Source organism: Echiichthys vipera, assembly GCF_963691815.1.
Source record: "Echiichthys vipera genome assembly, chromosome: 11".
In the NCBI taxonomy this organism is placed as follows: domain Eukaryota; kingdom Metazoa; phylum Chordata; class Actinopteri; order Perciformes; family Trachinidae; genus Echiichthys; species Echiichthys vipera.
Window position 1 is genome coordinate 26,137,373 of NC_139836.1, and position 24,055 is coordinate 26,161,427.

At 44.2% G+C, this 24,055-nt stretch overlaps 1 protein-coding gene across 1 annotated transcript in view; it reads right to left on the reverse strand.

Moving 5' to 3' along the window:
* The window catches only part of ehbp1 (EH domain binding protein 1), a 173,861-nt gene that overhangs the window by 37,001 nt on the left and 112,805 nt on the right, over positions 1–24,055 (reverse strand). Inside the window, 6 exon segments of the mRNA XM_083923469.1 lie at positions 3,289–3,412; positions 7,680–7,719; positions 7,721–7,772; positions 8,714–8,852; positions 14,684–14,838; positions 21,257–21,392. Of these exon segments, the coding sequence (XP_083779595.1) occupies positions 3,289–3,412; positions 7,680–7,719; positions 7,721–7,772; positions 8,714–8,852; positions 14,684–14,838; positions 21,257–21,392 (646 nt within the window).

A 24,055-nucleotide genomic window follows, 5' to 3' on the forward strand; every position in this document is an offset into this window, starting at 1 on the left:
AAGGAATATTGAGGACCAGCAGAGCACAGTGGATCTTCCCAGGCTTTCTGCTGCTGGAGCACAGAGATGAACAATCAGTCATGGGTCAGTCGGTCTGTCTGTTCACATCTGCCCATCAGTCCTGCAGCACTGTGTGCTACTGCAGCACCGCTGCACACTGAGCTCACCCAAAGTTACCTCAAGAGGTAAGATCATATGATCACATGCAGCGCTACGACTTTTCTGCACATTCGTCCTAACCTGAGAGTGCAGTGTCGATCGCAGAGTCGATCTTTTTCGCAGGCCAAGTAATCAGTACAATTCTTCAGTCAAGACAGATGTCCGTCCTCCATAGAGCTGGGTCTGTCTGACATTCCTGTCTGTTATAGGGAAGGTTTTTGTCTCCACCGTACTCTACGGGGGAATTGTTGGGTCTATGTAAATCATAAATAAGTCATTGAGTGTGGTCTTTACCTACTCTGTAAAGTGTCCTGAGATAACCTTTGTTATGATTTGACACTATAAATAAAACTGAATTGAATTGAATTCAGATAACACTGAATTGTAAAGCAAAGCAAACCTCTAAGTAGAAAGTTTGCTTTAAGAAGAGATCTGTAAATCTCTCAACACATCAACTGTGACTTCCTCTTTGTGAGATCCAGACTTTATTGCACCTCTGCTTCAGCTGAATTCCTAATTATATAATCTGTAGTTGAAAAATCACATCTAAACTCCAGCTCAGTTCAAATAGTGGCAAGTTAATAAAATCCACTGAATCACTGAATCCAGTGTCTTTCAGCGGCATTTAAAGAGCTATAAGTAAATTTTGATGATAACTGGGATAATATCACGATATGAATTGCAATTGTTTTGGCTGGTTCAATCGTGACTGTGCGAAAAATCCCAAACGGTTGAAATTGAATCAAATCATCATGATACAGTGAGCTCACGACTTTTACTGGCATCCACAGAAAGAGCCCATGAAGATTTGAAGAAAGTAACATTCTGTGAAATTGTACTGTGGATTTCTTCAGGTCCCTAAATTGAACCAGGCACTTGGACATCTCATTAGATATGTAATAAAAAGGACATTTTCTGGCCTTTAAATGTGTGGCTGTTGGAAGCTGGTGCTGATTCCTCAGCATGTCCCCTGGAAAAGTGCAGGCGCCAGTCAGATGCGATGGATCAATACCGGATGTTTTGCTTACAGCCAATCAGCCGCAACTTCAATCACACATTCAGGGTCCAGAGAAAATATCTATCATCTATGACAGCCTATAGAAAGGTGACCTCAGTTGGTGAGGTGATAAAGGTTACTTTAGTTACCACCTGTCACTGGCGCTTCTCGCTCTGATGCCTGCAGACTTTGGCCTAAAGGCACAATCCATAACCTATTGGATGAGTCTCTGGGATAAGTGCTGCAAAATGAGATATGGAAACAGAAATGCACTTTGAGGGAGTGACTGAGGTGCACAACAACATATAGGAACTTTTATATCCATTACATTTCCCACTATGCCAGTGAGGAATTGGTACCAGTTTATATTTTGTAATGAGCCCTGAATGCATCATACAGGAGCGAACAGGCTAACTGTGCATGTTTCACTTTAACTATAAGCAGCAATGACCAAACCTTGCACGTGACATATACAGGAGTTTTAAAGAATATAACAAATACCATATCGCACATATAGTATATTGCACTGCATCACGCAGCCGTCAGTGTGTTGACTTGTGGAAACCCCATTTACTCAATTTCATTCCCCACTGATGTTATAAGGAGGAGAAAAGCCACTGAGGTGAGCTTCTCTCTGTGATAGCCTTTCATTATTTCGTCCCTGTTGTCACCCTCTTCCTTTTCCAGTGAATCATATTTTCCAGGAGGGGACTGTAGGTATAGAGATATATATAGTCTATAAAGAAAAATCTTTACAGCAGAAGGTGTATGGAAGTAAATAACCCGGCGTCTTGCTGGCTAGCGGCCGGTTTATCAGTGGGTGAAGAAGAAGGAGGAAGAACAGCCCTTCAGATTGACACAATGGCACACGCTCCGACAGAGGAAGAGGGCACGGAGGCAGGGAGGGAGGCGAAAAGGGAGGGAAGCGAACAAACAGAGGGGAGATAGTCTCGATATCAGCACCCAAATGGGATGAGGAAGGTGAACACAAATCCCGACGCCTCACTTTCCTCTTCTAAAAAAACCTTCTCCTGTGTTGCTTTTTTTTTCTTTTTGGATTTTAGGGGCTAAATCCACCGAGATGGGCACTAATATATCAGAAAAAAACACGAGGGCTGCGACTAAATTACTACAGCAAATACTGTGGCTACACTTTCAGAACATTTGCAAAATGTTACACTTCCTGTGACCATGTTTTCTCTTTCTCCGACAGCATTCTTGGGTGAGGAACGGGGTGGTTCAGTATCACAAATGGGATGCTATTCTCCAATTTCAGTTAGGGACTTAACGGAGCCAAGGCCCCTCTTTTGGCTCGGCACACTGTCTCATGTCTTAACAAGGCTTCACCCCCGGCCAAATCTTAAATAAAAAACCTTCAGAATCTGGCTCGGTAAGCCAAACCAGATTGCACTTTGTATGCGCGGGTGTGTAAGCATTTGTGTGTGTCTGTTGTGGATTTGTGAACTGTGTCAGTGCTCATGTTGTGTTGTTATTTTTTTTTTTACATTTCTTTGCCTCTCCCTCTCCCTTTAACTCACCCCGTTCTTTCCATATACAGCATATCAATGAAGGCCAGATATGTACTACGGTAGGGAGGGTGTGTGCGTGTGTATGTGTGTAGCCGTGCATGGCTGAGCGCACTGTTCAATAGTGTGGAGGCTGGCTGGCTGGGGCCGCGGCTGGCAAACGGCTGCAGCGGAGACTTCGGCTGGGGCTCCGCTATCGCACCCAGTTATCGTTTCCCCCATGAAGGGCTCCCTTATCACCCCAGCCCAGAGAGGTCTCCCTTCTTCTCCCATCCCCGAGACACACTCCTACTCTCCCTCCCTCCTCACCCACCCTTCCCCTCCCTTCTCCACCTCCTCCTCCTCCCTCACCCCCCTATCCCCTCCTTTCATATCCACCCAGCGCTCCGTCGTGCAACATTCAACCAAGAGGGAGGGAGAGTATTGGGGTGTGTGTGTGTGTGTGTGTGTGTGTGTGTGGGGGGGGGGGGGGGGGCTTCAAAGATTCTCTCTCACACACATAAATACACACACACACAAACTCCCTGAGTGTACATGCGTGTGTATGTGCGTGCGTACGCTCAATTTGCCAAAACAGTTTTTCCAGTGTAATTGGGCTTGGGGTACCTGTGTCCATGAGATAGCGCAGCCTCTTCTCCACGCGAGCTGCTCGGGCGTCTATGTGCCTCTGCTCGCTCTCCAGCGCAGACAGCTCCCCAACCACATACTGACTGGTGTCTTTGAACGCCTTCTGTCAACCAGAGAGAGAGAGGGAGAGAGAGAGAGAGAGAATGGTTAAGAGAGAAAAGGAGGAGTAGTGCGATACAGCATTAAACAGAGACACATAAAAAAAGGGATAGAGGGATGAGACAGAACGAGAGAGAATAGAGAAATACAGAGAAGGAGCGAGGCAAAAAGGGAACGCAGGGGTAGAAAAAAAAGAAGAAGAAGAGACCAAAAGAGAAGTTACAAAGCAGAGTGAAAATGTATAAACAAATCTTCCACACAGGAAACAACAGAGTTTTGACATTAAAGAGTTTACTTTCACAATAACGATGAAACAAACAGCTAATGACGAACCGTTGCCGCCTCGTTTCATCTGAGCTTTGTTTTGGTATTTCTGAGGCAGACAGGGCACTGTGAATCTTTACTCACACCAAACTCATATAGTCATTGGCCTCAATTACTTATCTACAACCCAACAATAGCATAACTTGCTGAATTCACTCATTTGAGTGTGTTCAGGCATTAGATGCATGTGTGGTCTTCTCCTTTTAACTCCCTAATAGACAAATGTGTGAATTAAAGGGGTGATAATCAAAAGGTAGGATTGGTTAAAGAAGCAGCAGCAGCTGTGATGAAAAGCTGCAGGCGACAGGCGTTGACACGTCATCGAGGTTTTGTCATCAACACCTGTACTGTGCAGAAAACCACTCCTGCATCAAAGGCTCTGATAACAGCCGGCACTGATGCAGTTAACCCCACTGTGTTGATTAATCAATGACAGATTAATCATTCACTTCCCTAACAGCACTCTGAGGTAGACGTCTGCTACATCTACGACGATTCTGCAGTGAGAAACACACACACACACACACACACACACACACACACACACACACACACACACACACACACACACACACACACACACACACACACACACACACACACACACACACACACACACACACACACACACACACACACACACACACACACACACACACACACACACACACACACACTAGCTTTTTATCTTTTTATTTACCCGCAGTATGTGTATTGTTATGCACATCCTCAATCAACACTAATATTCAAGGTGACTCCACACATAGTCATCTCTCCCTGACAGGGTTGGGAACTAACAGGATCTTATTGATACCAGTGCAGGTATCGATTCTGCTTATCGAGCTGATTTCTTGTCAGCCTCCACAACCCAACTGTATCATTATCTCTGAGTCTGAACACAGTGAATATGAAATGAGAGGATATTTGTATTTGTTCAGCAACATTTTTTTTATTACAGGTTTTTCATAGAAAGAAATCTGCTCAGCCTGCCTGCGTGGTGCTAACGTTATAATAACACCATGTAAACCTTTGTAAAGTTTGTTTACCTTTCTGCCTTGACTCTTTCTTGTTGCAGCGTAGATGATTAAGGTTCATGTAATGGTTAAATTATTACTAGATGTAATAACTAATAACCATTTGCTTAGGATTATGTCTGTGCAACATCCTGTGGAACAAATGTGCAAGTAGCGTGACTTTTTGACTTTTTGACTTTTGACCAACACCAGGCACATCTGCTGACAAAGCATATGCACAGGCGGCCTGTTCAGCTAGACTTCTGCTAGCATAGCTTCTCTTTAAGGTGTTATGTTGGACGCATGATCATCTAAGTGTACTCCACATACACACCATTCATTCATTTAATCATTCATTCATCTTCAACCGCTTGTCCCTGAGGAGGTCGCGGGGGGGCTGGAGCTGATCCCAGCTGACATCGGGCGCGAGGCGGGGTACACCCTGGACGGGACGGCAGTCTATCGCAGGACACATAGAGACGAACAGAGACACACAACCAGTCACACCTACGGGCAATTTTAGAGTCATCAATGAACCGAACACCTGCACGTCTTTGGACTGTGGGAGGAAACCGGAGAACCCGGAGAAAACCCACGCAGACACGGGGAGAACATGCAAACTCCACACAGAAGGGCCCCAGCCGGGATGCAAACCTGGAACCTCCTTGCTGTGAGGCGACAGTGCTAACAACTAAACCACCGTGTCGCCATCACATAGACACCAATGTATTAGAATCCTACAAAAACGCCCTGTTCTTGTATTCTGTGCGCCATAACCTGACATTTGCCTGCGCACATGTTAGCGGATGACGCCCCGCGGTATACCCAGTAAATAAAGACTGGTGCTTGCATCAAGGTCTCAAGAAGTTCTGTTCCAAAGAAGAAGATTTCTTGTTGTGGAGCAAAAGAACCAGTGGAAACAGTAATCCTGACCAGGCTAGAAAAGTTTCCACTACATTCATGTCACTTTCTTTTGCAATGAACGGCCAGAAGAACACACCAGCACTGATTAAAGGAACTGATAAGCTCAGAGACATGCAAGGCGGTTTCGATCCTGGTTCTCGTCTGGAACTGGTTCTTGATTCCCATCCCTCACTGAGCTTTGGTCTTTAATTGCTAGCTTTTCAATTGCAGACACACCCTAGTGTCCCTGTGCACTTTAGTTTAAATTCCAAAATGTGAATTTAAAATAAAATGAAATCAAATATTTGTCTGTTCTGAATATTTACATGAAAACAGACAGACAAGCATCAGTAGGAGAGTTGTTACTAAACTGCAAAACTGTCACATAAACCATGTAAAAAGTTGTCTTCAATAGTCATTTTTGCAGCATAGTGTTAACCCACCAGCAGGTTAAGTGTCTCCATAGTCCTTTAAACTAAACCTCAGCCACACTCTGCCGATTACAGCCTTACTTCAGACTTCTCATACACTCAAACACCAGCCACTCCCTACACGACACACACAAACACACACCCGTCACTCTATAACCATATGCACTTTAATGCACACTCCAGTTCTGACCCCTCTTCACCTCTGTCTCCTGACTGCTTGCTATTCTCCAGAGAAACTCCTCCGAGTGAGAAAAATGTTTATTCAAATTCACTACTGAGGATGCATCCGAAGAAATATCTCCATTTTAATGCTGATGCACTTCATTTTGCTTAATGGGAAGGAGAACTAGTGAGCAGGAGAGAGAGAGAGAGAGAGAGAGAGAAAGTTTTTTTTTCTCATTCCACCCAGGCCAGCACTTTCTCCTGTACTCTTCCAAATGTGTGTGTGTCTGCGCACGTGTGATTTGATGCATGCGTGTGTGTGTGTTGATTCCCATATGCCTCCTCTCCCCACCCCGTCCCCCCTCCTCCTTGCGCGCTCTCGCTCTATCACCATATTTTTCCTTGGCAAATCAATTTTACACATGATCAGCCCACTCCCCTTGCCGCACTCGGCCCAGCCGTAATTAAGAGGAGGGAAATTACCATATATATTATATTAATGCAAACATCATTCAGCAGGTAATTCTTGGCTGATCGGGATAATGGAAAGGTTGAACACCCATTAACCCTGGGGCCCAGGCACTGGGAGGAGGAGGGTGTGTGTCTGTGTGTGTGTGTGTGTGTGTGTGTTTGTGTGTGTGTGTGTGTGTGTGTGCACATGGGACCGGGGTGGAGGGTGCAGGGTTGAGGGTAGGAGAGGGCTGCTTGCAAAGAGAGATACACCCCATGGTCTCCGGCGGCACACACACTTGCATACACACTCATTGAAATAATAGCACTCTTATAGACACACTCTTTGTTCACACGAGTTCAAACACAGGCTGAGAAGAAAGTGTGTATGTGTGTGTGTGTGTTTGCACTTGAAGGACACGTTAGCACACAACTTCTTTGCAGACACACACCTCTAAATGGCAGCTGATATCTACCTCTGTTCTAATTAAAATGGCAGTCTGTTAAATCAATACTTGGATGTCTCTGTGGAGAAGAGAGGACAGTAGAGAGAGGGGAGAGAGTGTGTGTGTGTGTGTGTGTGTGTGTGTGTGTGTGTGTGTGAGAGAGAGAGAGGATGAGAGGTGGACAAGGTGAAGAGGAGCAGAAGAGCTCACTGATAGATTTATCCAAGACAAGACAGGAGAGACAGAAAAAAGCTGCCTAACAGGAAATAAAAAAGTAGGAGCAATTAAGGGACACAACCTCCCACCTCACTTGCGACCCCCAACTCCACTATTCGTCAAGCTCACCGTAAAAGCTTCATAAATCTACAGCTGCAGGCAAAGGAGACCAAAAGCAAACTGGTGGCCGTGACCGATCAGAAGCAGAAGAAAAATTAATTTTGAGGTTGTTTGTATTTTGTTATGGACTCTTTCTGTCTTTCACGCTCGTTGTTGCGGGTGGAATGAAGTTTAAAGTATAATTTAGTGGACAGAATATGACGAACCTCCTCTTCGAATGGTCTGTGGATGTGTCGGTGAACCTCTGTCCTCCTCGGCCTTCTTCAGATCCTCAGGAACAGACTTCTGCCTCTTCACCTCTGCTGGGATGAAGCACACGCGTTCACAGTGAGGTGCACGTAAAAAGGTGAGCGATTCATTCAATTTGCGTCACTGATCTATCACTGCATATAAATGTTATATACATATACATTGTTACATACATGCTCAGAGTGCCAGGTGGTTAGCGGAGTCGGTGAGACCAACGTGTTCTTCTACATCAAAATTAACGTATCCAACCCCGGCTGCGATCCCGGTTACGACCATGATTTAGAAAGCGATAAAGTCATCGTCTTTGGCGTCAGCCTTCAGTTCTTTTAGTGACTGAGTTATACAAATGTCTTCTACTTTCTTTGTGGATGTCATTTATTGGTGATTTATTCAGTAGTTTTGGATGTTTTGCAGGTTTGGCTTTAAATCTTGAAACATGTGTTAAGAACTATTTTCTCATGTGGCAAAGAGTAATAGATTAGTTGTCAACCATTAAATTATCGGCAACTATCACAATAATCGATTTAAGAAGAAAAATCTCTGATTGCAGCTTCTTTAATGTGAATATTTTCAGTTTCTTTCCTCTTTTATGAAAGTAAACCGAATATATTTACATAGTGGACTGAACAAGACATTTAAGGACGTCATCTTGGGGTTTGGGAAATATTAATATTTATATATATTTGAAACAACTAATGAGCTATTCAAGAACGTTATCTACAGATTAATCAACAATGAAAATAAGTTGCAGCCCTCCATATCTTGGGGTTGAATGGTTGAAACAGCAGAGGAGAGAAAAGAGAATCATTATTGATCCTCTGCCCCTCAAACCTGCTCTCAGGTGTGAATTAGATGTATGTGAGTCAAGTGTTGCTGTGTGCAAACATACCTCCCTGAGTAAATACTGTATGCACTGTGTGTGTGTGTGTGTGTGGGTGGGTGGGCGTGTGTGTGTGGGTGGGTGTGTGTGTGTGTTGCATTGTCCCCCAACCTGGTCTGCTCTCCACATACTGGCTGAAGGACTTCAGCTGTGTTTTCCTCACTGCAGAATCCTTGTTAAAGACTACCGGGCTACGCAACCTCTCTGTCGCTCTGCGCAGCCGCTCTGCTCGCAAGTCTTCTGCGTTATTCTGTCAAAAACAGAGAAATGTTGACAAGTATTAGCTTACAGTTGATGCTACATGTCAAAGTAAAGGAATAAAGTGCATTCAACAGTGGTTAATTGTGATTGAAGTTGCTCCAATACCATTTTTTATTCCTTACGATACCTGAACTTACTTCTTACCTGAATTTTCTAACAGCTGTATACTACTAACCCTGTGTATTGATGTGATATGATTGCTATCATTGTTGTATGACCCGGCTCAGGTTAAACCCTTTGTAAAACACAAACAAAACGCAGACAATAAATGTAATAGAACTTAGTTTGAGTCAGTCATAATGGGAAAAAACAACATATAAACTACTTTAAAATAGATTTTTTTGGGGCTAAACTATGTGTGCATCGGATCGCTGCATAAACTGTTGTTGGAACAACTCGACTCATAATTATAGTGGAGTTGAGGCTACAGCATTTCTGCTCTAACACTGTTTGAACACATACGTGGGTGCAGATGATAAGCATTAAAGTCAAAGCCCAAATGATGCCATGAATAAATGTAAAACTGCAATGTCATCATTCATTCATCTTCAACCGCTTGTCCCTGTCGGGGTCGCGGGGGGGGTTGGAGCCGATCCCAGCAGACATCGGGAGTGAGGCGGAGTCCACCCTGGACAGGACGCCATTTTATCACAGGGCACAGGGAGACGAACAAGGACAGACAACCATTCACACCTACGGGTGATTTTAGAGTCATCAATTAACCGAACACCTGCATGTCTTTAGACTGTGGGAGGAAACCGGAGAAAACCCACGCAGACACGGGGAGAACATGCAAACTCCACACAGAAGGGCTCCAGCCGGGATTCAAACAAGGAACCCTCTTGCTGTGAGGAGACAGTGCTAACCACCACACCACTGTGTCGCCTTAAAACTGCAATGTGAGAGAGGAAACCCAAGTGCAGCCATGACGTTTAACTTCTCCTGCCACAGATTATGTGTTTTGTTTCTTTTCTCCACATGTAGAATTCAGAGATGTGGAGAGCGGACGGTGGTCCAAAGACTAGAAAAGTACAAGTCCATTTACAATCTAACAATGGCTGCTGTTAAAGATTAAAAGGAAACTTACAGTAACCCACTCCAATGCACAAATGGAAGGAGTTCAAATTATTGGCTTTAAAAAAACAATGTCAGCGATTAGTCTGCTGCCTCTCCACATCTCGTCTATTGTTCTGTGAGCCTCAACCAGCCACTTAGATCTGCTCTCAGGCTTTTATTAGGCTGCTGTTTCAGGGCTTTACAGCGGCTCTGTGATTACTGCCACCAAAAACACAACACACACCCCATTAGTGCACATGTAAACGTGTGTGCGCAAACACACTCACTGACAGGCCATGAGATTAATCTGGTAGAAGTTGATATGTACGTACACACACACACACACACACACACACACACACACACACACACACACACACACACACACACACACACACACACACACACACACACACACACACACACACACACACACACACACACACACACACACACACACACACACACACACACACACACACACACACACACACACACACGCACACACGCACACACACGCACACACACGCACGCACACGCACACACACGCACACGCACACACGCGCACACACACACGCTTATGAGAGAGACAAAAAGAAGGCAATTAACTTGACTTTCAACAAAACCCGGACCCAGAAAATATATTCAGATTATGCAAAATGCAAAAAAAGAACGCTATTGTTTTCAAAGTGAACATGTGTTAAAAAGCTACACGCTCCCTTCTTCCGCTATCAAAAACGGCGTGCAGCAATGCTTTATTACCGGGGCCTCCAAATATGCCAAGCCGAGTGGAAAAGAAAGCGACTCCGGCTAAGATTGATGTTGTGGCAACGTTAATAAGACGGTGAAACGTGTAATAAAGTCGACAATTAGGGAAAAAACATGTTCCGGCGCTTGAGACGGAAGGAGATAGTCAAGCAGGGCGTGTAGAGCGAGGAGGACTAATAGAGACAGTGTGTGGGCGGGGAGCGAGCTGTAGACGGGGAGTTGTTAGTTTAGCTTCAGATTATTGACTTTCAAAAACAATGTCAGCAATTAGTCTGTTCTCACGTCGTCTCGTCTCTTAGTCTGTCAGCTTCTACCAGCCTCTTAAAACCTGGTGTAAAATCAAAATGAGGAAAATGTATTTATGAAGTACTTCTTACAAAATTCCCAATTAATGTTTAGATGTGTGAAAGCGCTGCTGTTAAAACCTTCTCATGTGTCCAGGCCGTCGTTATGCTCAAAGCAAATTCAGTCAAAAACAACTCGACTTGGTGATTTGTCTAGATCAGGGGTGGGCGATTCCGGTCCTGGAGAGCCACTGTCCTGCATGTTTTAGGTTTCTCCCTGCTCTAACACACCTGAGTCTAACAATAATCAAACTGTGACGAGCTTCAGCTGCTTGATAACGAGCAAATCATTAGAGGTGTGTTGGAGCAGAGAGGAACCTAAAACATGCAGGACAGTGGCTCTCCAGGACCGGAATTGCCTACCCCAGATCTAGTCCAGGCTGGTCCTGGTCCTGGTCCAGTCCCAGCCTGGTCTTGGTCCAGTCCCAGCCTGGTCCTGGTCCTGGTCCAGTCCCAGTCTGGTCAGATGCGTACATGAACTGATGAAGCCTCTACGATGAGAGGTGAAACGTCTTCCCAGACAAATAACCAAGTCCAGTTGCTTTTGACTGAAATTGCTTTGAGCATTTGGCCGATAAAGGTTTTCTCTAGAGTCTAAAGGTTTTTACTTACTTTTAAAAAAAATAAAACCAAAGTTTCTCTCCTTTTTTCCAATGAAAAGTGACAATCATAAAGATGTTATTGGTGCCAAATTAACATTCAAGGCTGCGACTTTAAAGGTTAGCAGTCACAAGTGGCACTTTGAAAAGAACATGAATAGAAACATTGAAAGACATCACATTACATGATATTTGTAATGTATTGTAAAGTATTTCCACATCACTGTCTCTTCTTCAGAGGAATGCCACTGTGGTATCAAACTCAATCTCTCTCTTTTTCTCAAAAAAAAGTTTATATATATCCGGATTGGCAGCATTTAAGCATTACAGGTCTCTTATAAGGGTCGTCCTCCCTTTAAGAGTAATTAAGAAATCAATAGTGTGTGTCTGGTTGTGCGTCAAATTCAAACTGTCAAATTATAAACATGCATAGACCCCTTTCATTAAAGGAATACAAACTAAAGAGTGTGTGCTTTGGGTAGAGCGAACAAGCTTCAGCAAACAGCGTTGCGGTGACTGCTTTTTCTGCAGGCGAAGGCAGCGTAAAGACGCCACAGTTGGGATTTCACACAGCACGCCGGCATCCGGTGTGTGTGAGCCGACCTGCAACCACGAACCGGCAACTTTATGCATTAAAGTAGCACAACTGTCGGTACAAAGAAGGACGGATGGACTGCACAACCCGCTACAGTGTGTGTTTGAGAGTGAGGAAGAGGGAAAGAGATGATGCACGCAATGTTTCTGTAAGTAATGAACAACTTAGGCTACTCTGAACGCTGCTCTGTCACTTTTTAACCTCGTCTTTATACCTTTCACAGATGCCGGGGCGTAAAAAAAAGGCGTAAAAGCCACTCATAGTAACAGGGGCTACTGTTGCTGTACTGCTGTTCCAGTCATCAACTCAACAAAGTACTCACAGCACCGTGAGTTGCTATGGACGTCCATCAAGTGACTGATTTTATGAATATTTCATATGTTTGTTTGCAGAAAAAAGTGCAACAAACTGATAATTGGATGTCAAAGGATTTGTTGGATTAATGTTGCTGTCCTTGTCATATTTTTAAAATACATTTCAGTGCGTTGACTGGTGTAAAAACTGCAAGCCCCTGCAGATCTACAGGGATTTGTTGATTTAGCAGAAGAGCAAATCCCTGGGGAGAGTGATTAGGACACTGAGGCCCTGGAGCCAATTATTACTTATTGTTTAACCGCTGTGTGTCTGACATGTTCACTGGACTACAACCAGAGGTTAAAAAGCACTGCTGCCACATTATAACTCCACACACTAACACACTAATGTGATAATGACCGAGGACAACACCTCCACTGGCCTCCAACACCTTCTTAAAAACTAATTATACAATGCCTTTCTCTCAATCACACACACACACACACACACACACACACACACACACACACACACACACACACACACACACACACACACACACACACACACACACACACACACACACACACACACACACACACACACACACACACACACACACACACACACACACACACACACACACACACACACACACACACACACACACACACACACACACACACACACACACACACACACACACACACACACACACACACACACCTCTGTCCCCCTTTTAAACTCTGGGACAGGCAGATATTGGGGTGTCGCCTCCCTCCCTCTTTATCTCTTGTCGCTGCTATCATCGCTGTGGCAGTGGTGATTCAGTGCTTTTCGTGTGTGTGTGTGTGTGTGTGTGTGTGTGAGAGTCTGTTGATGTGCACGCAGGGGGCTGCGTGACTAACGTTGCAGTCTGCTGAGCGTCGCCTGCCCTTATCGTGCGCTGCCGAGGCCGCGCATACACACAATCGCTAATGAGAGGGAGAGAGAGTGTGAGTCTGTGATGTTTCTGCAGGTCGTTCCACCCTCCTGAAGGACTTTTGGGATGCCCAATCCTCTTGGGACGTTTATCCTTCATATTTAAAGGAGAGACGAAACCATACAAGTGCACATTAGACTTAGACTTCTCTTTATTGATCCCTCTGGGATGACTCCCGCAAGGAAATGGAATATATATACATCTTAAAACATGCGGTATTGAAAAGTACTGAAGTATTGATACTCTAAATGTATTATTTCTAAAATAAATAAAGGGTCTTTATCTTGAGAACACGTAACAGCTCATATAATACCATATACGTCACATGCCGACACACTCTCACACTGACATGAAAGGAGCAGACCGCTGTCTCAGGAGAAATTTACGCCGGGATTCAAAAATGAAATATTACGCAAAACCAGGAACTGAATGCATGCTCTCTTGGGTTAGGTCGGTGTTTTCAATAGGTTTCAACCAAATGGTGATTTTACTTCTGTGAGGGTCAAGTGGTAATGCACGCACACATACGCACACACACACGCACTCCTTTGGCCATAAAGCACTAAGCCTTTTAGGCTTTGAACACAAGAGGGTGTTTATGTGAATCGATGATCAAAGACACCCCGCGTCGCCATAAGCACACAGGGTGTCACACACATACACACTCACCTTATTCCACTTGACATTCTAAATCAATTAAACAGTTGTTAAGACTGACCGACTACTTGTTGTCGACTCAATATTCACATCAGAAGACGGACACGTGCAGCAGCAACAACCCCCCCTTCTCCGCCTTTACACACACACACACACGCAAACACACAACTGTCTGAAAAGGTCATAGTCAATAGAAGGGGACTGCCACATGTTATGTAGAGCATTATGATGCCAGTGTGTGTGTCTGGTGGCTTTAGACAGACTAAATGGACATGAGAGGGATAAGCTATGGTCTTACATGAAGTGGTCCAGCTGACTGATGTGTACACAGGGTCAGCCGGCTGACAACCAGGGTCAATCGGACCGGATTGATTGGGCGGACCCTTTGATGGTGTAAAGAGGACGGAGGGAGAGACAGAAAGAAAAATACACAGAGAGAGAGAGAGATAAAAGGAAAGAGAGGCGGAGAGAAAGAGAGAAAATAAAGATACCCAGTGGGTGTTTTTGAGGTGAGTGTGTGCGTACCTCCAGTCCTTCTGCAGGGCTGACGGGGGAGGCAGAGGAGGAAGTGGGTGAGGACGAGGAAGAGGTGGTAGACGGGGATGAAGGGGAGGCGACTCTTCTCGGGTTGACCTCCACCAGCTTCTTCAGCTTCAGATCCACATGCTTACTGTTTGTACCTGGAGAGAGAGAATGAAAGTGTAACTGAAGTGAACAAAAGCACCGTACACACAAACAGCAAAGTTAAAAAGACACGAAAGGGGAGACAACTTAGGCTACAGCGACACGACCACGATATTTCAAAATGAAAGCAATCTCTGTATATCGCATATCACGTGATCGTTCATGTATATTTAGATAGAAAGCAGATTGTCTAACGTTACTCTGCAGCCGAGAGTCATGGATGTGAAAGGAGGAGGAACATGATATGGAAAAGTAACACCAGAGATTTATTAGCTTGAAACTGAGGACGAGGTGGAACCGTTACTGAAAGCAACACGTGAGTTTAACAGAGGTGGAAGACACAGATTGGGAGTTATTGAAAAGCAAATGCAGGGACATATTAGTCCAGACTCAAGAAGTCCACTTCTTTTTTGTCTTGCACTTGTTTCGGCCTGGTGTCTAATGAGAACTATTCAAGTATTTCTGTCTGCTGATTCAGGACCATGGTGCACAGACCGTTCCTTATATGCTCTGCATTTATTTGTTTGATGTTAGAAGACAGATCGATCTTCTCTATAGATCCATCCTGACTCCTTTCTCACTATATTAGCACTGAAGAGACATTATTGCCTAATAGGGTTTTGAACAGGACTCGATTTGCTCTGACTCAGACTCAACTGGACCTGGTCTTGGACTCGATTAAGTTGGTCTTGATTACAGCCCTGCATGGGTGTCCGCGTCATCAAAGGTCTCCATTTGCTTGTCCAGACTAAAACGCAACCCGGACGTTTTCAAACTAAAATAGACTCAGCAGTGTTTCTGTTATTAGGGCTCAGAAACACTGGAGTAGTGTGGATGCCAGGCGTACATGTAGCAAACGTCTTTAAGCGAAAACGTAGTAATGTGGACGCAGCCTTAGTTTGCATTCATGTTCACACACCAGCACACACTTGGGCAGAGTCATGGTTAAGGAACATATGCACACAAACACATGGGAAGGGACGGTGAGTGAGGAAGATAGAGATCTGGACAATCTATGCTGCAGCCTTTAGTCCTGTTTGTACTGCAGAGAGATGCTGAGGTGCTGAGTGTACATTGCTGGGACTATCACCATGGTAACCACAGGCCAAGATGGAGGGAAACAGAAAGAGCAGGGTAAGGCGGGCAGCGGGAGCGTGTCTCAGTTTTTAAGTGTCTGTTGTCTCGTACCATCTTTCTCAAGAGTTTATATTATAACAGGGAAGTTATGTTTAATGCAGGGCTGTTTTTTTAGTTTTACTTAGGTGAACCCAATAACTTGGACTCACATAGCGCCTTTCTAGTCTTCTGACTCCTCAAGGCGCTTTCACAGTGTTTGTCACATTCACCCATTCACACAGACATTCACACTGATGGCAGTGGACATCTACAGACCATCTAATCTAATCATTCACACCACATCCACACACCCATGCGCAGCACAGGGAGCAATTCGGGGTTCAGTGTCTTGCCCAAGGACACTTCGACATGCGGACCCGGGGAGCTGGGGATCAAACCGCTGATCTCTCTCTCCCCCAATAAGCCACAGTCGCCCGTAAAAAAATCTGTATTTTTTGTTGTTTAAGGTTAAAATTCTAATCCAAAAAGATCTGATGAGCAACTCTGATGAGCCAGAATATTTCCACCTTCCATCTTCTCCTTAATAGCATCTTTCACGTCCATTTTCTACAAAACTATGTTTCTCTTACCAACTCCCTCCTCTCATTCCATCCGTCAAACCTAATCTCCTCCCTTCCTTCATGTCTTTCCATTCCTAATTTGTTCTCTCTATTCTGTCGTCCTCCCTGCTCTCTCTCTGTCTTTCTCTCCCTGCCTTCCAGTAGCAGCGTACAGCGTATTTTCCGGGAAATAGTAACCACAGCTCCCCTGCCAGGCCAGACCACTGCACTGAAGAAGATGAAAGAACAGGAGGACAACCGTTTCATGTGTCACCTCCCTCCGTGTGACACACACACACGCACACAAACACACACACTCACTCATCCCATGATGCATGCATACAGATGCCAAACACAGAACAACTCTCTAACACAAGGATATACTGGAGGAGATTAGGTGAATGACCCGAGCTGCAGTAAAGTGATCATTTAGGGGGTAAACATTCATGTCATATCAGCTACTTTACTGTTGCCATCACCACCGTCCGTTTCTTTCAAGAACACATAAAAATCCACCAACAAAGAACAAAAAAAGAGGGACGCACAAACAGCAAAAAAAGAAAGCAAAATAAATAGAGCAGAGATACTGCACTTCAAAGCTGGAGGAAGCATTCGTCTGTTTTCATGTTTGTTTCTTCTAGTCCTTCGCTGTGCTCGCACCTATCTCACATCGGCAGGAAATTGAGGAAGTAAATACATTCAATTAATTACAAAACAAAGTCATTAGTTTACCTCTGAAGATTTGAGCAAATGCTTTCCTGAAGATATGATTTTATTTGTTGTCTGGGGAGCACTTTTCAGAGTTTATTAATTACTACTTAAGGAAGTTTCTAATGAAATAGAAGAAAAAGAAAACCTAACAACAACAACAACAACAACAACGTGGCGGCACTCAACGAATGTACACTGTAAGTGAGTTCCTCCTGTGTGAAGCACAAATGAGTATGGAGCCAGGAGGATGCAGGGGTGAGAGGGGGACGTAAATAGAGAATAAGTCATGATGAGGCACTGGAAGACAGACAGCATGCACTTAAGTAGAGGCTAAAGTGTGAGTATAAGTGAGTGCAAGAGAACAAGTAAAGCTAAGATCTCACTGCTGCCAGTAAGTTGTGCTTACTTAGGGCGCACTCACACTGTCCATCCGTGCTGTGCCCAAACAGGTTCCACGGGTAAAATCTAGTTTGTTTGACCAGTGTGAGTGCAACCGTATCGCGTCTAGGAGCGGCACGCTTGCCGCCCACGGCAAGGGAAAAACTCCCTAAAACCTAACCGCTTTAGTGCTGTTTGGATGTGTTACATCATTATGAATTACGTATTCTGAACATGAAGAAAAATAATTGAAAGAAGGTAAATAGTTGGTTAGACAGTGAAGCATGCAGCACCACACAGTGATTTTACCCAGAGAAGTTAGCTCAGAGTCGGGGTTAGTAAGCTCCAGGGGTACGAGGGTGCTGGAGGTGGCTGGGAGAGGGGCCTCCAGTGGCAGTGGGTTAGTAACCAGCGCAGATGCAGGTGTGGCAGCAGCAACAGTATCATCATCATCCTCATCATCCTCATCATCATCATCACTTTCAGCACCACCAGCAAAATGGAGCTGCTCTTCCTCAGCCCTCCCCTCTTCCTCATCCTCACCCCTTTCACCATGAACAGCGTCACCCTCATGATGAGCTCTCACTCCATCCAAAACATCTGTGGGTGAGGAGGGAAGGACATATGGAAGGAGTGAGTCAGGGAGAGAAGAGAGGAGGAGGAGTAGAAGGTGTTTAAGGAATAGAAAGGCCAAAAGGAAGACACGGAGAGGAGTGCAGAAAGAAAATAGAAATATTGGTTAGTTTGTGTAAACCGAAATCTGCGTGAAAAGTTAGTGACTCCATCCAATTCTCATCTAAAAAAGTCTCAAAATGTATGATTACGGTTTGGTATCATTCACATTTAAACCAATAACGCCACCTGAAAGTTGAACCAAGGGCACCTTTATTCTGTACTTTATTCTTTCTGTAGTAACAAAAATGTAATTTCTGTCATAATGTGATTTACTCAGAATATAAACAAAATAAAAGCCCTTGTTAAAAGTACAGAGATAGGCCCCAACGTGTGTTCGACTGTTTTTGAATATTTTCATCCGACCAAATCTGCAGTAAACACTCCACCTCCACATCACACCAACCTGAACCTTTCACTGCCATTGTTTTAAATGTCCGCGCATGGTCCCTCCTTCTTTTTTCTCTGTCCAAACAGGCGCACAGGAAATGACGTCAGAACCGTCGTAGGCAACGTGCTCGTACACGTGCAAACGCGCTCTACAAAAGCCCACCTCTCTCAGACGGGCCGTGGACTGGCCGCAGTTATGCGCGGAGCGGTTGCACTCACACTGGTCAAACGCACTAGGCTTTAGCCGAAAAACCGGTTTTGGCCCGGTGCCGAAGGACAGTGTGAGTGCGCTCTTAGTGTCTGTGCAGGATTGTTGCATTTAAGTGTCATCAGCTAACTATAAAATCTCATATCTAACCAAATTCATGGTATGAGAAGGCAGTGGACTTCACCTGAGAGGCAAAGAGGGACTTTGATTGATTGGCGCCTCTCTATAAATGGGTTCATGTGCATCGGCGCACAAATATCTGACACACAAAGTGAAAGCGAGACCTCTGTTTAATTCCCCCTCATTCAAAGATCTGTTGCCGGCCGTTCTTGTTCCAGATAAAAGAGGCAGGGCAAACAAAAACCACAAAAACATGAAAGCACATATTCCATTAAGTCTCCTGAGGGGCTCGAAAGAAACAACTGCGTCTCCACATTAGGAACAAAAGAAAATAAAACATGTTGGAAGAAAACTCAAATGGAGACCTGAGCAGCTCTAGCTGCATGGATAACCCACCATGGATTAAAACAAAACAATCAGTAAACAGCGTCTGACATCGCAAGCTCCCTCCTCTGCTATTTACTACTTGGTGGGTAGAAAGGCCGAGAACAAAGAGAGAAGGAGAGAGAATCAAAACAACAGCGTTTCCTGTTTTTTTTTCCTCTAATTTACTAGCTGCGATGCGAAGCGTGCTCGCAAGCGCCGTTCCTGCGTGGCTGGCTGGGGCCTAATTAATGGGAGGCCACGGTGATGGAGTTTGGAAAGTTTCTTCGCGGGCAGACACTTGGAGGGGGCAGCCTGAGCTGCTTTAAAGGACCGTGAATGGTGTTGAGGAGAGAGAGGGAGAAAGCGGAGAGAGGGAGAGAGGAAGAGAGAGAGAGAGAGAGAGAAAGAGAGAGAGAGAGGGAGGAAGAAGAGAGTGTGGGGGCTAGGATTAGCCGTTCTGCTCGGCAGGCCTTGTGTATCACAGCCAACAGCATTTCTCTCCTCTCCTCTCCTCCTCCTCCTCCTCCTCCCTTGTTCCGTTCTTTTCCTGCAACTCCATTTTTAATGAGATCAACAATTAGTCCAATTCAGAAAAAGCTGAAAGAGCAAATAAATCAAGTGCTCCCCTTCCTCTACCTCGCTGTGTTCCTACTGTCATTTTACCTCACGAGTCACTGATCTCGCTACTCGTTGCTCAGGGTTTAGAAGTTTTGGATTTGTTTGCTCATCTCAGGAAACCACCGCTGCTCTCAGGCCATTGTTTCTTCTCACTTGCCTTTTTCCTTTTCTGTCTATTAAATCCTGTCCCCAGAGCTGCAACGATTAGTTGATTAATCACGTAGTTGATTGAGAGGAAAATAACTGGCAACTATTTTGATTATCGCTTAATCCTGTGAGTCCATTTTCAGGAGTTCCAGGATTTTCGGGTGTTGGTAACTTTGTGACATGTTAAGACGTCACCATGGAATGTGCTATTTTTGGGGGCTTTTTATACTTTTTTCAAGCATTGCATAGACCAAACGATTAATCGAGAATATAATTAACAGATTAATCAATAAGGAAAATAACTGTTAGTTGCCCCACTCGTACATCCGCTCTATCTCTCCTCTCTCAACCCACAAGAAGCGCCATCTCAATGTGCTTCAGTCTCCGTTTCTTCATACCGAAAGGCCTCGTCGCTCCTTCTTCTCGATCGCAGTTACACTACTCTTATGCTTTCTCAACTTCTCCCGCTCGTCATGCCCTTCTAAACTCCCACCTTTCATTTGCATGCAGCGCACCTGATCCACCTTAACAGAACAACCAAAAGTGGGGTGTAATGTGGAGGAATCTGAAACAAATGACTAGAGAAGTCCTAATAATGGTCATTATCATAATAACCCCAATTTCAAGGAAATAGAAAGCAGTGGGAAATGTACATTGCAGCCTTCGCTACCCCTGCAAGCCATTATTAGAAGCGTTTGGTATTTCGAGAATAATTTGGCCGCACAATGTGTTGTGTTGATTAACAATTACCCGGCGAACGAGACGAGGGAGGAGTCGCGGGGTAAATTACTGCTCTGAATGTGAGGGTGGTGCATTTCTTAGACCCGTGGCCTTCGTCAAATGGCATTTTGTTTTTCTCTTGAGGATTAGGCAGAACCCCTTTAGAGAGCGTAATGGAAATGTGTGGCTGAAGAAATTGAGCGTATGTCAGCCGCAGTGTGACTTCTCTTTTGAAACACTGTTAATGAGAATTAGTGAGATTTACGATTGTGAGCGAGCGTACGTGTTGACGGAAGGCTTTTTTAATCAAAGTGTTGTCACGAGGACAAATAAAGAGTGAATGAAAACATTTGTCCGTGTGTCCATATGTTTGTTTCGGCTGACTTGTGCGTTTAGGTGTGTGCTGACCTCCGGCAGGGCTCGGCTGGCCGCCCTTGGACACGTCGAGCAGGCTCATGTCGGACATTTTAACTCCAGATCGAGCTTCGGCGATCAGCTGCCTGGCTCGCTCCCTCAGCTGTCTCCGCCGCTCTGAATCCCGCTCCTGCACACACAAATATGACAAACATCAACAAAAGAATTTCAGTTGCTCTACGAGATCCAAAAAAAGAAATCATAAAGACCTTTATCTTATATGAAGTGTTACATAATTAGGAAGGCCTGTTTAAAAGGAGCCATACAGAGGTTTATATTACACACCATTACATGATCATTAGGTCCTTTTATATTGGGCATTTGCAGATAATGAGTCAGATCTATAATGATGATTAAATATGTATTAAATACATTGAAATAACAGCGGTAGTCTTCTAACTTCGGCTCATTTTCACAATATATTTGATCCAAATACTGAAGGTCCTTATTCAACGGAGAGAAGGTGACTCCTGAAACCGACGTGATACGATCTGCTAGAGAGACGACGTATCACTCAGCTGGAGTTACAGAAACACGGTGATGCTTCTTTTACCTCATAAATAATCTTCGGTTGAGCGCAGGCACTGGCTGGCAGATCGTACACAAACCAGCCATTTATATTATTTATATACAGAGAGCAGCGGGCAACACTCGCAGGTTAAGGTGGATCTAAACACTGTTGAGTTCAGTAAGGAAAGGATGAGATTCAGTGGGCTTCATTCCAGGAAACATCCATGAAAATATGTCCAGATCCCTACAATTTCATATGACAACTACTTTGTGAACGCACAATGTAGATAGAAAAAACACTTTGCATTTCATTTACACACAACATAATAAAACCGTCACGAGTACAAGATGTACAAAAATATGTTTTTCTATCAAAATGGTTGAACACATCTTTCTGCATTGTGTTGTTAAGAGTGTATAGCCACACACATACACACACACACACGAAAACGTCACTTTGGCACTAGACATACAGTATTGAGCCGTCACCAGAGTAATGGCAGAAATGCCATTTTCAGGACGATCCAATCTGATCCTACTGATAGCACAGGCCACCGCACACACATACACACTTACAGAACAAACAGGAAAACCTTCATGATGTAAACTAACAACTAACAAACACCTAACTGATGACCAGACCAAGGCACAGCGCACAGGCTGTAAGTACATATGGTAACCAGACAGAAACACACAAGTGTCCGGGGCAGGTGATGTGATTTACAGACAAATAAGGGGCAAAAAAAAGCATTTAATGAATTCAAAGCTGCTCTGAAAAGCAGAAGGGGCAGAGCTATGAGAGAGCACACTGATCCAAAAAGTTGTCAGACTGTTCAGACGTGATATTTTTAAGACTGCAGTCGGTGGCAGCCGAAGAGCAATTCACTGCAGAAGTCAATTCTGGCTGAGACGCCGGTGAAAAACACTGCTTTGTATCCTACCTGCGTGATTTAATCCTCTGTGACAAAAACAACAGAGGCACACAAACTAACATGAACTTGCACAAACTCGTCACACGCGGCTCAACCTGAGCACAAACAAACTAAACACTGTAAAACTCCACCTTGCACCCACCCTCTCCCAAACATACACAGCCATATACGACCCAAGGGAGAGTGAAGCAGCATTTCTCTGTCACTGTTCTCCCTCCCTGTGGTTTCCTGTTAATCAGGCTTCTCCATGAGGCAGGGGTTTTAGGGCTGGCCTATTGAAGCCGGCCATTTATCCATTAACAAAACAAGCAGCGCCCGCTAATGAGCTACATCTCTCCATTTCCATGTCAATTGTTTGTTTGTAGCCATTGTTAGGCTGGGACAATGGGGCTGTATTGTAAATGACAGCAACCCTAATGCACTCTGTGTATATGTGTGTGTGTTTGTGTGTGTGTGTGTGTGTGTGTGTGTGTGTGAGAGAGAGAGAGACAGAGAGAGCGCCCAGGGGGATGCCCACAGGGAGAAGGGAACACACCTCAGAGAGAGACTGATAGAGAGACTGATAGAGAGAGAGAGAGAGAGAGAGAAAGAGAGACACAGAGAGAGGGAGAGAGAGATAGATTAAGAACGAGATGAGAACCGGGTGTTGATACTGCTTGTGGAAAAGAATTGAGCTTTGAGCATAACAACACTTCTTTCTTTCAATGCAGTTCCAGGCAACAAAGGAGGAAATTGTTATTTGAAAGAAAATGGGAGCAGATATCCTTAAACTTCCTTTTTGTTTCAGCACTTTTCAAAAAAAACAAAACAAGCTATAAAGTGCTTTACAAGCCAAAACAAAACCAGACTAATTTGTGGCTATTTTTGTCAGTTGTTGAAAAGAAGGTTGTACAAATATAACTTAAAAATATAACATTCACAAGGTAAGGTCAAGCCCCACAACTACATTACCTGAAGCATACTTAACATTAACATGGCTCAACTTTAGGTGGCTGAATAAAACTCTGGGGCCAAAATAAATGGATTACGGACTTTGATTTATTTCGCTATAGTACATTAACGTTAACATCGGATAAACAGGCTAAAAAACAAGACTAGGATATTGCTTTTAACCAATAATATAGCTAAGTATCATCATTGGAGCAGTGGGAATTGAATTTACATTCATGTGACCTGGGAACATGATGTAAACGGAAAACAACGAAAGACCTAAGATTGATCCCTGTGGGACACCACAAGACAGACAATCCGTGTAAAACTTGTATTATTCATTAAATAAATGAAGGGGATAAAAACATTATATTCTAAAATATAAATAGAAGATTACCAATGAGAAAAAAGAGGTAGAAAC